The sequence below is a fragment of the Ailuropoda melanoleuca genome, chromosome 15 (assembly GCF_002007445.2).
Source record: "Ailuropoda melanoleuca isolate Jingjing chromosome 15, ASM200744v2, whole genome shotgun sequence".
Lineage (NCBI taxonomy): Eukaryota > Metazoa > Chordata > Mammalia > Carnivora > Ursidae > Ailuropoda > Ailuropoda melanoleuca.
The window spans coordinates 23,298,175-23,310,806 of NC_048232.1; the positions used below are offsets into that span (position 1 = coordinate 23,298,175).

The 12,632-nt window shown below is 35.1% G+C and overlaps 1 protein-coding gene across 6 annotated transcripts in view; it reads left to right on the forward strand.

Annotated features, from left to right (window-relative positions):
• The window catches only part of MYO3A (myosin IIIA), a 236,746-nt gene that overhangs the window by 6,483 nt on the left and 217,631 nt on the right, over positions 1 to 12,632 (forward strand). For all 6 annotated transcript variants that reach the window (XR_004620761.1, XR_004620760.1, XM_034643926.1 and 3 more), the window contains exon 3: positions 9,802 to 9,986. Coding sequence is in view for 4 of the 6 variants with exons in the window: in XM_034643926.1 (XP_034499817.1) it covers positions 9,819 to 9,986 (168 nt within the window). In the remaining 2 variants the exon portion in view is untranslated. The remainder of the gene's footprint in view (positions 1 to 9,801; positions 9,987 to 12,632) is intronic.

Consider the following 12,632-nt stretch of genomic DNA (forward strand, 5'->3'; position numbering starts at 1 on the left):
AGTTTGACTGTTCTAGGTACTCTGTGTAAATGGAACCGTGCAATAGTTGCCCTTTTGTGGCTGCCCTTTTTCGGTAAGCATAATGTCTCCTAGGCTAATCCATGTTGTAGCATGTGTCAGAATGTCCTTTCCCTTCTAAGACTGAGTAATATTCCATTGTATGTCTATACAACGTTGTATCAGTGCATGTCATCCATTGACGGACATGCGCGTTGCTCCCACCTTTTAGCCACTGTGAATAATACGGCTACGAACATGGATATACATATATCTCTTTGAGAACCTGCTTTCAATTCTTTTGAATATATACCCAAAAGTAGAATTGTTGTTAATTCTGTGTTTTTCTGAGGAGCCACTATCCCATTTTCTGCAGCAGCTACGCTAATTTACATTCCCGCCAGCAAGGCCCAAGAGTTCCAATTTCTCCCGACCTCAACAACACTTGTTTTCTGTGTTTTTGGTAATAGCCATCCTAATGGGTGTGAAGTAGTATCTCATTATGGTTTTGGTTTGCATTTTCCTAATGATTAGTGGTGATGAGCATCATTTCATTTGCTTATTGGCCATTTGTATATCTTTTTGGACAAGCATCTATTCAAGTCCTTTGCCCATATTTTAAATTGGGTTATTTTGTTGTTGTCCTGTAGGAGTTCTTTCTACATTCTGGTTAACCCTTTATAAGATACATGACTTGCAAATATTTTCTTCTATTCTGCAGGTTGTCTTTTCACTCCGTTGATAGTGTCCTTTGATGCACAAGAGTTTTTATGAAATCCAGTTTATCTATTTTTTTCTGTTGCCTGTGTTTTAGTGTCATATCCAAGAAGTCATTGCCAAATCCACCGTATGAAGCTTTTCCCTATTTTTTCTTCTAAGTTCTATAGTTTTAGCTCTTATGTTTAAGTCTTTGATACATTTGGGGTTAATTTTTTCAATCTTTTTTTTTTTTTTAAGGTTTATTTATTTTTTTTTGAGAGAGAGAGAGAAAGAGAGAGAGAGAGAGCGATCATTGGGGGGGGGAAGGGCAGACGGAAAGAGAGAGAGTCCCAAGCAGACTCTCCTCTGATCTGGGAGCCTGATGCAGGGGGTTAATTTTTTGTATATGGTGTAACATAAGGATTCAACTTCATTCTTTTACACATGGTTATCGAGTTTTCTCAGCACCAGTTGTTGGAAAGATTGTTCTTTGCCTATTTAATGGTCTTGGCAGTCTTGTTGAAAGTCATTGAAAATCATTTGAACATCGTATATGTGAAGTTTTATTTTGGGACTCTCTAATTTATTCTTTTGTTCTGTATGTCTGTCTTTATGCCAGTATCACATTGTTTTTATTATTGTAACTTTGAAGTAAGTTTTGAAATCAGGAAGTGTGAGACCTCCAACTTTATCCTTCTTTTTAGTATTGTTTGGGTTAAGATTCTTTGAGATTCTGTGTGAATTTTAGGATGGATATTTTTTTCTATTTCTTTTTGGGATTTTGATAAAGAATGCATCTGTAAATTNTGATAGGGAATGCATCTATAAATTGTTTGGGGTAGTATTGACATCTTAACAATATCAAGTCTTCCAATATGTGAACACAGGATGTCTCTACCTTTCTTTGTGTCTTGTTTAATATCTTTCAACAGTGTTCTANAATATTCCATTGTATGTCTATACAACGTTGTATCAGTGCATGTCATCCATTGACGGACATGCGCGTTGCTCCCACCTTTTAGCCACTGTGAATAATACGGCTACGAACATGGATATACATATATCTCTTTGAGAACCTGCTTTCAATTCTTTTGAATATATACCCAAAAGTAGAATTGTTGTTAATTCTGTGTTTTTCTGAGGAGCCACTATCCCATTTTCTGCAGCAGCTACGCTAATTTACGTTCCCGCCAGCAAGGCCCAAGAGTTCCAATTTCTCCCGNGTAGTTTTCACTGTACAAGTCTCTTGCTGCCTTGCTTAAATTTATTCCTAAGTATTTGATTCTTTTTGGTGCTATTGTAAATAGAATTGTTTTCTGAATTTCCTTCTCAGATTCCTTGTTAGTGTATAGAAATGAAACTGATTTTGCACCCCGAAACTTTTCNTGTTTGGGGTAGTATTGACATCTTAACAATATCAAGTCTTCCAATATGTGAACACAGGATGTCTCTACCTTTATTTGTGTCTTGTTTAATATCTTTCAACAGTGTTCTATAGTTTTCACTGTACAAGTCTCTTGCTGCCTTGCTTAAATTTATTCCTAAGTATTTGATTCTTTTTGGTGCTATTGTAAATAGAATTGTTTTCTGAATTTCCTTCTCAGATTCCTTGTTAGTGTATAGAAATGAAACTGATTTTGCACCCCGAAACTTTTCTGAATTCATTGATTAGTTCTAACAGTCTTTTTGTGGCTTCTTTAGGGTTCTTTATATATGAGATCAAGTCATCTGTGAATAGAGAAATAGAGATAATTTTAATCTTCTCTTCCAATTTGGATGTCTTTTTTTTTCACTTNTGCTGCCTTGCTTAAATTTATTCCTAAGTATTTGATTCTTTTTGGTGCTATTGTAAATAGAATTGTTTTCTGAATTTCCTTCTCAGATTCCTTGTTAGTGTATAGAAATGAAACTGATTTTGCACCCCGAAACTTTTCTGAATTCATTGATTAGTTCTAACAGTCTTTTTGTGGCTTCTTTAGGGTTCTTTATATATGAGATCAAGTCAGCTGAGAATAGAGATATAGAGATAATTTTAATCTTCTCTTCCAATTTGGATGTCTTTTTTTTTCACTTTTGATATGGGAAGGCTTTATTCNGATGTGGGGCTCGATCCCATAACGCCGGGATCACGCCCTGAGCCGAAGGCAGACGCTTAACCGCTGTGCCACCCAGGCGCCCCTTTTTTTTCACTTTTGATATGGGAAGGCTTTATTCTTTTTTTTAGTTTAATTTTATTTACATTCAATTAATTAACATATAGGGTATATTAGTTTCAGAGTTAGAGTTCAGTAATTCATCTGTCTTTTATAACACCCAGTGCTCATTACATCACATGCCCTTCTTAATGCCCATCACCCAGTTACCCCGTCCCCCCACTGCTCTCCCCTGCAGCAACCTTCAGTTTGTTTCCTATAGTTAAGCATCTCTTTTCGTTTGTCTCCCTCTCTGATTTCGTCTTGTTTTATTTTTTCCCTCCCATCCTCTATTCTTCTCTGTTTTGTTTTTTAAATTCCACATATGGGTGAAATCATGTGATGATTGTCTTTCTCTGATTGACTTATTTTGCTTAGCCTGATACCTTCTAGTTCCATCCACATTGTTGCAAATGGCAAGATTCCATTTTTTTGATGGCTGACTAATATTCCATTTTATATATATACTACATCTTCTTTATCCGTGGATGTTTTTTCTTTTTCTTGACTGCTTGCTCTGGCGAGGACTTCTGGTACTGTATTGAATAGAAATGGCAAAAGTAGGCCTCCTTGCCTGTTCCTGTTCTTGGAGGAAAGGCTTTTAGTCTTTCACCATTGAGTGTGATGTTAGCTATGGGTTTTTCATAGATGGCTTTTATTATGTCCAGGGAGTTTTCTTCTATTCTTAGTTTGAATATTTTTTTTTAATCTTAAACAAGTGTTAAATTTTATCAAATGCATTTCTGCATCATTTCTTTACTAAATGATCATTTCTNCTTTATTATGTCCAGGGAGTTTTCTTCTATTCTTAGTTTGAATATTTTTTTTAATCTTAAACAAGTGTTAAATTTTATCAAATGCATTTCTGCATCATTTCTTTACTAAATGATCATTTCTTTACTCTTCATTTTGTTAATGACATGTATTCATTTATTGATTTTCATTGATTGATTTGCATTCCAGGAATAAATCCCAGTTGGTCATTGTATATGATACTTTGAATATGCTGTTGAGACCCTCTGAATATGCTATTGAATTCAGAGTGGTGGTATTTTATTTGAAGATTTTTGTGTCAGTGTTTATTGGGATATTGGTCTGCAGTTTTCTTTTCTTATAGTGTCTTTGCCTGGCTTTCGTATCAGGGTAAAGCTGGACTCATAGAATGAGTTAGGCACTGGTCACTCCTCTTATATTTTTTGAAAGAGTTTAAGGATTCTTAGTCCTTGCTTGTTAAGAGTTTAAGATGTTAATTTTTGTTTAAGGTGTTAATTATCCTTTAACGTTTAGTAGAATTAACCAGTAAATCTGTGGTCCTAGGCTTCTTTTGTTGTTGAGAGGTTTTTGATTACTGATTCAATTTCCTCACTAATTATAGGCCTATTCAGATTTTAAGTTTTTTCATGATTTGGTCTTGGTAGCTTGTATGTTTTTAGGAATTCGTCCATTTCATCTAGTTTGGACATGATTTCTGCTATTATTGTAGAGCTATTTATTTCTTCTTCAATTACATCAATGTTTATATATTTTGGAGCTTTGATATATTTATAATTGTTATATCTTCTTGGTGAGTTAATCCTTTTATCATTATATAATGTCTAGCATCCTTTATTTCAACGTGAAGGACTCTCTTTAGCAGTTCTTGTAGGACAGTCTAGTGGTAATGAACTCCCTCAGCTTTTATTTATTTGGGGAAATGTTAATTTCTTTCTCATATTCGAAGGACAGTTTTGCTGCATATAAAATTCTCAGTTGACAAGTTTTTCTTTCAGCACATTAACTGTATTGTCCCACTGCCTTCTGACTTACAAGGTTTCTGCTGGGAAATCTTGTAAATGATGAGTTGCTTTTCTATNTCTAGTGGTAATGAACTCCCTCAGCTTTTATTTATTTGGGGAAATGTTAATTTCTTTCTCATATTCAAAGGACAGTTTTGCTGCATATAAAATTCTCAGTTGACAAGTTTTTCTTTCAGCACATTAACTATATTGTCCCACTGCCTTCTGACTTACAAGGTTTCTGCTGGGAAATCTTGTAAATGATGAGTTGCTTTTCTATTGTTGCCTTTAAGATTCCTTCTTTGTCTTTGTCTTTTGATAGCTTCATAATAATGTGTCTCAGTGTGGGTTTCTTTGGATTTATCCTTGCAGTTTGTTGGGCCTCTTGGATTTGTAGGTCCATCTACATGGATTTGTACATCCCTGTCTTTTCCTTAAATTTATGATGTTTTTAGTCATTGTTTCTTCAAATAATCTCCCTGCCTCATTCTCTTTCTCCTTTTTCTTCTTCCTCTTCCTCCCCTTCCCCCTCCCTCTCCCTCTTCTTCTCCTTCTTTGCTTATATTGGTCCTCTTTATGGTATCTCAGAAGTCCCTTAGGCTCATTTTTCTACATTCTTTATTCTTTTTGCTCCTCAGACTTGAAATTTCAAATGACTTGGCTTTAAGTTTGCTGGTTTTCTTCTGACTGTTCAAGTCTGTTATTAAACTCCTCTAGGGAATTTTTTTCAATTCAAGTATTTTAATTTTCGTATCTGGGATTTCTGTTTGGTGCTTTTTTTTTTTTTAAATAATTTTTATCTCTTTGTAGGTACTTTCAGGTGTTCCCTCTATCCCTAGTCCCTGAAAAAAGATTGTATAACATGACATTCTTTCTTTCTTAATTTTTGATTGAATTCATTGGTAAAATCATCTGAAATTTTTCTAGCTACTGTGTTTATTCATCTCTATCCAGTATTCAACAAATACTTATTGAGAACTTCCTCTGTGCCAGTCATGGGTTTAGAGTCTTTGGGATAGATCAGTGAACAACCTGGATAAAATTTCAATACTCATGGGCTTACATTCTAGTAGTGTAGAAAAACAATAAGTAAAACGTAATAAACAGGAAGTGATATAGCATGAAAGGAGGTAAAAACTGTTATGACAATAGAGCAGGGAAAGGGGGACCAAGAGTTTGGAGGTAGGGTAGAATGGAGGAGGGCAAGGCGGCATTTTATTAGGATAGGACTTATTGAGGAGGTGATGGCTGATGCAAGAATTAAAGGAAGTGAGGGAGTAAGCAATATGGATATCTGGAGAAAGAGCATTCCAGGCAGAGGGAAGACACAGCCCAATGGGAGATCAGTCCTTCTGTGTTTTAGAATGAGCATGAGGGCAGTTTGGTTATTTTAGTAAAGAAGAATGAAGGTAGGGTTTACAAAAAGCAGTCAAAATAAGTGTTGAGATGAATGATAAGATCCTGAAGTAAGACACTTTTTTCATTGTAATATGGTCTTTTTTCTATTGTGACCAAAAAAACCCTCAGCGGTTCAATATATAATAAATCAATTCAAAAAGATGATTCTTCATTTTTAAAATGTAGCTTTTAAAATGGAAGTATCTTTTTGGAATTATGGTAAATACATATGTCAAAATATATTAAGTATATACACCAAAACATTATTTAGCCCATATGATCATATAATTAAAAGTTAGTTTTCATTTCATAAACTAGAGAATTATTTTTTTATTCTGTGAATGCTAAAGGACTAGAAAAAAATATGAACATTCATTGCCATGTAGAATACAGCCTACTATAATCATTAAATAATTAGTTGTTTATTAACTGATATTTTGTTTTATTCTTAAATAATAATCTATCAATACTGGAAAAAGTATAGCTTAAGATTCAGAAGACTTGCTTCTATTTGAAGGTTTTGACTTCTTTAATGTTTAATTTTGAGGAAGTCATTTCAGACTTCATTTTACCTACTTGTTGGGAGTTTTGTTTGTTGTAAATGAGATTTGACTAGGTGTTCTCTGTTTCCAAAACACCTGTGCTTTTGTTATTCTGTGATTATTGTTTTATAATTTTTTATAATATAACAATGCACTGCTTTAAATATTTATCTGAGAATTGTTGAAGAGGAAATTATGTTTTGGACAAACTTCTGTTCATGTTCAATGTCCAGCTCCAACACTGCTTATTTTCTGTATCTTTTCATGATCACTTCAGAATTAATTGCTTCTTCACCTGGGCTGCTATAGCACTTTAGGCTTGTTTCTATTATCTGCCACTTTTCATAATATTACTTACATATATCTATCCATGAGTTGCCTATCTTTGTATCCCCAAGACTCTAAAATACTCTGCACACATTAGGTGTTCAGTTATTCTTATGCCTGTATATTTAAATACCAATAGTTACTTCCTAATAATTAATGTAGCAGAAATTAAAATTGTATTCACTAACATTACCACTTGAAAAGCAGTATTCCATATGATGAATGTTTCTTGTGGTTAAAAACGCTTATTGCAGGCATTTAACAAGATTTAATTTGGTCTTTTGGTCTAACTTTTACATTAGATGGTTGGCATAAATGCTTATTTGCATGATTCAAGTACATAGATGTAAGAAGTAGTTATCTTGTCACTGATTGTGAAATCACTAAAGTGGATGATTATTACTGATTACCTCCTACTTACTCCATTGCATTTGGGATCAAAGGCACAAATTTCATAAAGATTAAGTGTTCTAAGGCCTATTCATAAGTGTGTTTTTACGCAGCGCTGTGATTTTTAGCAGGCATTCATAGCCATTTATGAGATGATGTGCCCTTACGTGCAATGAATCAGAACATGATCCTTATTTTGTTTAGATTTTCAAATTCTTTTCAGCTCTCCCTAATCCTTTTTCTCTCCCTCATTTAAGAACTTCTTTTGAAGAACCATATTGATTAATTTATTCAACAGCTGTATTTAACATCTACTATATGCCAGGCACAGAGTTAGGCATTATTAGATTTTGAATGTGAACAAGATAGCTAAGGTCTGTGTTGTCAGAATTAACAGGTAAACATTTGCCCATTTTGACAGATTTACTAATTGCCTACCATGTGCTAGGCATTGTTCTGGGAATTGCAGATACAGTAGTAAAAATAAAGTCTATACTCTTTTGTAGCTTACATTCTAAAGGAGAAATAAAATATGTGGGATAGTTAACTTTACAAAGGTTAGTCAAGAAAGTCCTTTCTGAGAAAGTAATGTTTGAGCCAAAATCTGAAGGCTGAGAAGGAACTGAAGAAACAGACTGATTGAGGCCACAGCAAAAATCGATGATGGATAATGAGAATGAACTCATGTTTGATGCATATTGGTTTGTAGTTTTCAGGATGAGAAGTTTGTAGTTTTAAGGCGTTTACTGTTGCTTTTATCTTTTCAATTAATTATTAAGTAAGGGCATCAGTTGGGAAATTTTGTGGGTGGGGATAGAGAGCAAAGAAGAACAATTGAGGACAGAAAAATGTGAGGAGAGGGATCACTGTGAAATAATGAGAAAGGAATAGACAAACCAGGGAGCACAGTAGGGCTTGTAGGCAGCGTCGAGGGTCTGCTCGTTTGTTTGTTATTCTGAATTTGAAGTGAAACCAGTCAGTATGGTTGTATGGTTTTTCTCTAGCTACAGGCACAGGTGTGAAGACATGTAGGGTTTAACAGACTTGGTTTTTTTTTATCCTGGGAGACTGATGGTGGAGAAAGAGGAACAAGAGTATGTTGAGGGTGTTTGCTAGGAAGTCATAATAACTCAAGCTGTAGAATTTATGCTGAGGAGGAAGCAAATGGAGAAGGAATGATGACTGAACATGCTTGATGGCTATAAAGAAAGTGAGGACTCAGTGGATTGGTGGTGTGGCTGAGATTGAAAATTGTGGTTAGACCAATGAATTTCATGGGCTAACATTATTATTGTAGTATTAATATCTATTTATTAATAGATGTGTTCTGCGTGTATGCATGCACAACTACATGCAACTTTTTAACATTGAAGATTGTGAGGTTTTGCACAGATAATTGAGAAAAATATAAGGGCCACCAGAAGTTCTGGGAGCTCTTTCTTTTACTTTCTTTGTGTGTGTGGTTTGTGTGTGTGTGTGTGTGTGTGTGTGTGTGTGTCTGTGTGGTTATATACAAATGGTTGAATGTAATAGAGGAAGAATGTAGAAAGTTAAAAACACTACTGGGAAGTCAAGAAACCTGGGATCTTATTTCAGGTTACATGTAACATCTCCTTTTAAAAGTCATGTGACCTCATTGGCTGTATTCTCTTAATTATTTCAACACTGTGCCAGGTGTTGGGCATATCATAAGATCCAATAAACGTGGGTAGAGTGCTATGCAAGTACCGGGGTGGGGCATGCAACCCAAGTGGGATGGAGAGTGGTCACATTCAGAGGAAATGACATCTAAGCCAAGATCTGAAAGATAACAAGGTGTTGGAATTTAATAAAGAAACCACAGGCAGAAAATAGAAGGGATTCATGTCTACTAAGATCCTTAAATAAGAAATAAATGACTTTAAAGGATCCCGGTGACTGGTTTGTAGTGTCTGGAAGAAGAGTTGAGACATGAGGCTAGGACATTAAGCAAGGGCCATACTTTAAAGGACCTGGTAGTTTGTGTTAAATTTCATTCTAAAAGCAATATGAGGAGACCCATTACTGGGTTTTACATAGAGGAGTGATATAAGACACAATCACCTCAAAGTGTGGGATTTGCCTTGACTACATTGAATTTTATCGTCTTTAAGGTTAATTTTAAATTATTTGATTCATTGTATTAATATCTGAGTATAAAGCAGTATATCAAAGTCATTTAAATATGTGCCTCTTATTTTAATATGAAAAGAATGAAGAGCAATTAATATGGGACTATATTAAACATAGAAATAAAGCCCTATTTACAAAGCATTATTAAACTCATATTAATCTGTTTGCAAAAAGAATTGAAATTAAAATTTTCTATAATTCTGAGTACATTTGGTTACTGCTGTATATTTTCCATCATATCAGTGAAATGTGAGATAATTTCCCATGAGTTTATGTGTGCCATTTAATATCCCCAATCAACTGTAGCCGAAACTGTGTTTTTCTCTGCAGTGATTTAAGCTTGTGAGATGCTTCCATTAACTGGAAAAACAATCATCTTTGATAACTTTCCTGATCCTTCTGATACATGGGAAATCACCGAAACGATTGGCAAAGGAACTTACGGGAAAGTTTTTAAAGCGTTGAATAAAAAAAATGGCCAAAAAGCAGCAGTGAAAATTCTGGACCCAATTCATGTATGTCATGTTGTTTTTCCTTTTTTTTTTTGGCTGATTAACTTCGTTTTTATTTGTACTAAACGGTTAAAAAGTCTGTAGGTAACTTGATTTATTTATCATAATGTCAACTACAGTAGAAAATGTAAAAAAAAAGTCTATTAGATTTTTCTTGTTATATACTTAATATATACAATAGGGACCAATAAATATTTAATAATTGAACAAATATATAATACAAGTAAGTAAATAAATAAGTGCAGCTCTCCATAGCTCAATGGTTGATTTAATGTTATTTTAGATTTCAAAAAATTGTAAGAACACAGACTCAAGGGTCTAGAAGTAATTCTAAAATGTCATCTTGGCCAGATCTCTTTTTCCTCCTGCATTTATTTAGGCTTCAGGCAGAATGTTTCTTAAGTAAACCCAGAAATGTTTTATTTTAGTTGATATTTCTTTTGGAGATGGGAAATTAATTTTCAGGTTTGCTGAAATGTTTCCAAAGCAGAAATGGTGTTCACTTATAATCAGGGTGAGTTTCCTTGTGAAGAACGGAAATTGCATGTGCATATGGCCTCTTCAAGTGATGCCCCAGTGGGGATCTTCTTATGCTTTTTCTTGGAATAGCACTTGTGTGATAAGGAACCTTCTAGGCCTTTTTTTTTTTTTTTTTGGCCTTGAAAAGCATAAAGAGGTTGATGAGGTCACCCACCCTGTTTTTGTTTTGTTTTTGTTTTTTTTTTCCTGGGAAGGATAACTGGCTGTTTTGGAGCATTCTCATCTCCTGGGAAATATGTAGCTCTCCCACAGCACGTGGGTGAGCCAGATTAAGCTCAGTGATCACATTATAGCCAAAGTTCTATTGAGAGCAGTTTCTCCAGTTACTTGACTCTTGCACACATGGTGGGGTGTGACATGACAGAGATGACGTGAGGTGAGGTGTTTGGGAAGGACGTGAGACTCCTGGTCCTTGTCACAGCTCTTACACTAACAAACTGTAGGACTCTGCAAAAGGTCTCCAGGTCTCTGTGCATCTTAAGTTGTGCTTTCTTTTTTGATTGCTTATTTCTACTAAACCCGTTATAACTACAGCGTTTCATATTATTTTGAGCAGAGGAGAGCAATGAATTTTCTAGCAATAAATTAGATACACTGGAAGAAAAAAAAGAGAGAGAGACAACTATGTCCAGGCTTAACTGATGCTGAATGTTTTCATATTTCCCTATTGGAAAGTTCTTACCATTTTTTAAAAAATATTTTATTTGTTTATTTGAGAGAGAGAGAGTGCGAGTAGGGATTGGGGGTGGGGGGAGGGGCAGAGGGAGAAGGAGACACCCTGCTGAGCAGGGAGCCTGACCTGGCGCTCCATCCCAGGACCCTGAGATCATGACCTGAGCCAAAGGCAGATGCTTAACCAATTGAGCCACCCAGGCGCCCCAGTTCTTACTATTTAATCTGAAGGAAGAGAGACACAAATTAAGCCATACCGCAGTGACTGTACCTCTCTCCTCTGGTCTTTGCAAGTATGGGTTAGGGTTCATGGTGGCAAGAGGAAGGGCTCCAGCTGGATCCTGTGTCTGGCCCCATAACCAGCGTGTCTCTCCCATTCCTGTACTTCTTAAATGCAGAAGGACAAATGGATTATGAGTACATATGGCCATTATTCTTTTATAATTTACTCCTGTTTCATATGCTATGAACCTTAAAAATCATGTTTTGTTCTATTGCTTTAATGAAATATATCGGTTTCATAACCATGATATGAAATTGGTTTTTTTGCTGCCTTTATTCTTGTCATGGTACACATATGTTTTTCTCAGAGTTATTGATTTCCTCTTCATTCATCATGTCACAAGCCAAATAAAAAAGATTTATAACCAAGAGATTATAATCTTAATAAAATAAATTTAAATGCATCCCAAGCATTTTACCCAGTGGCTTTTTTTTATTAAAAGAGCCTTACTATTATGAATTTTGATATAGTATGTTTCTATCTGAGAAAGGGATAAAGTGAATGGGAAGGGAGGAGGCAATGGACTTGCCGGCCAGTCCTGTGTGTTACCCTAACCAGCTCTGTCACCAGCCTCTCTGAGCTTTAGCTTCTTTTTCTCAAATTAGAACTGTGGTCTAAATCCGGCTCTGTCATTACATGATTTTGTTATAAAACAAAGTGGACACTAAATGTTACTGTAAGAACAGCATTTGAAGGTTTTCTCTTATTATTACTCTGAGTCATTTCATGTATTGTGGTTTTCTAAAAACACGACTCAGTGGTTGTTATCTTGCATTTTTGTTGGCAAGGGTAGCAACCTGTTCTACTTCTGGCAAATGGGCTGTTAGCTGACTAAAGCCTGGATGCCATCTTATGTCTAACTTTATTTTACTTTTTTGGAAAAGTAGGAATTTATTCCTTATACGACTAGTTTTTGAAGGCTTCTACATATCCTGTATTTCAAGGGAACAAAATGAACCAGCTAAAAGTTTTTATTTCAAATCAATGGCTTTGCCCCTGAAACAAAGTTAACACCGCAAAGAAAGGAATATCTTCTGGAGTCTTCTTCATGTATGTTTCTTTCTAACTGCCTACAAAAATAGTCTTTCATTTGTCCCTTTTTAACTCAGTGAAATGAGCATAATTAGAGATGTATTTGATTAGTGGGAAAATCA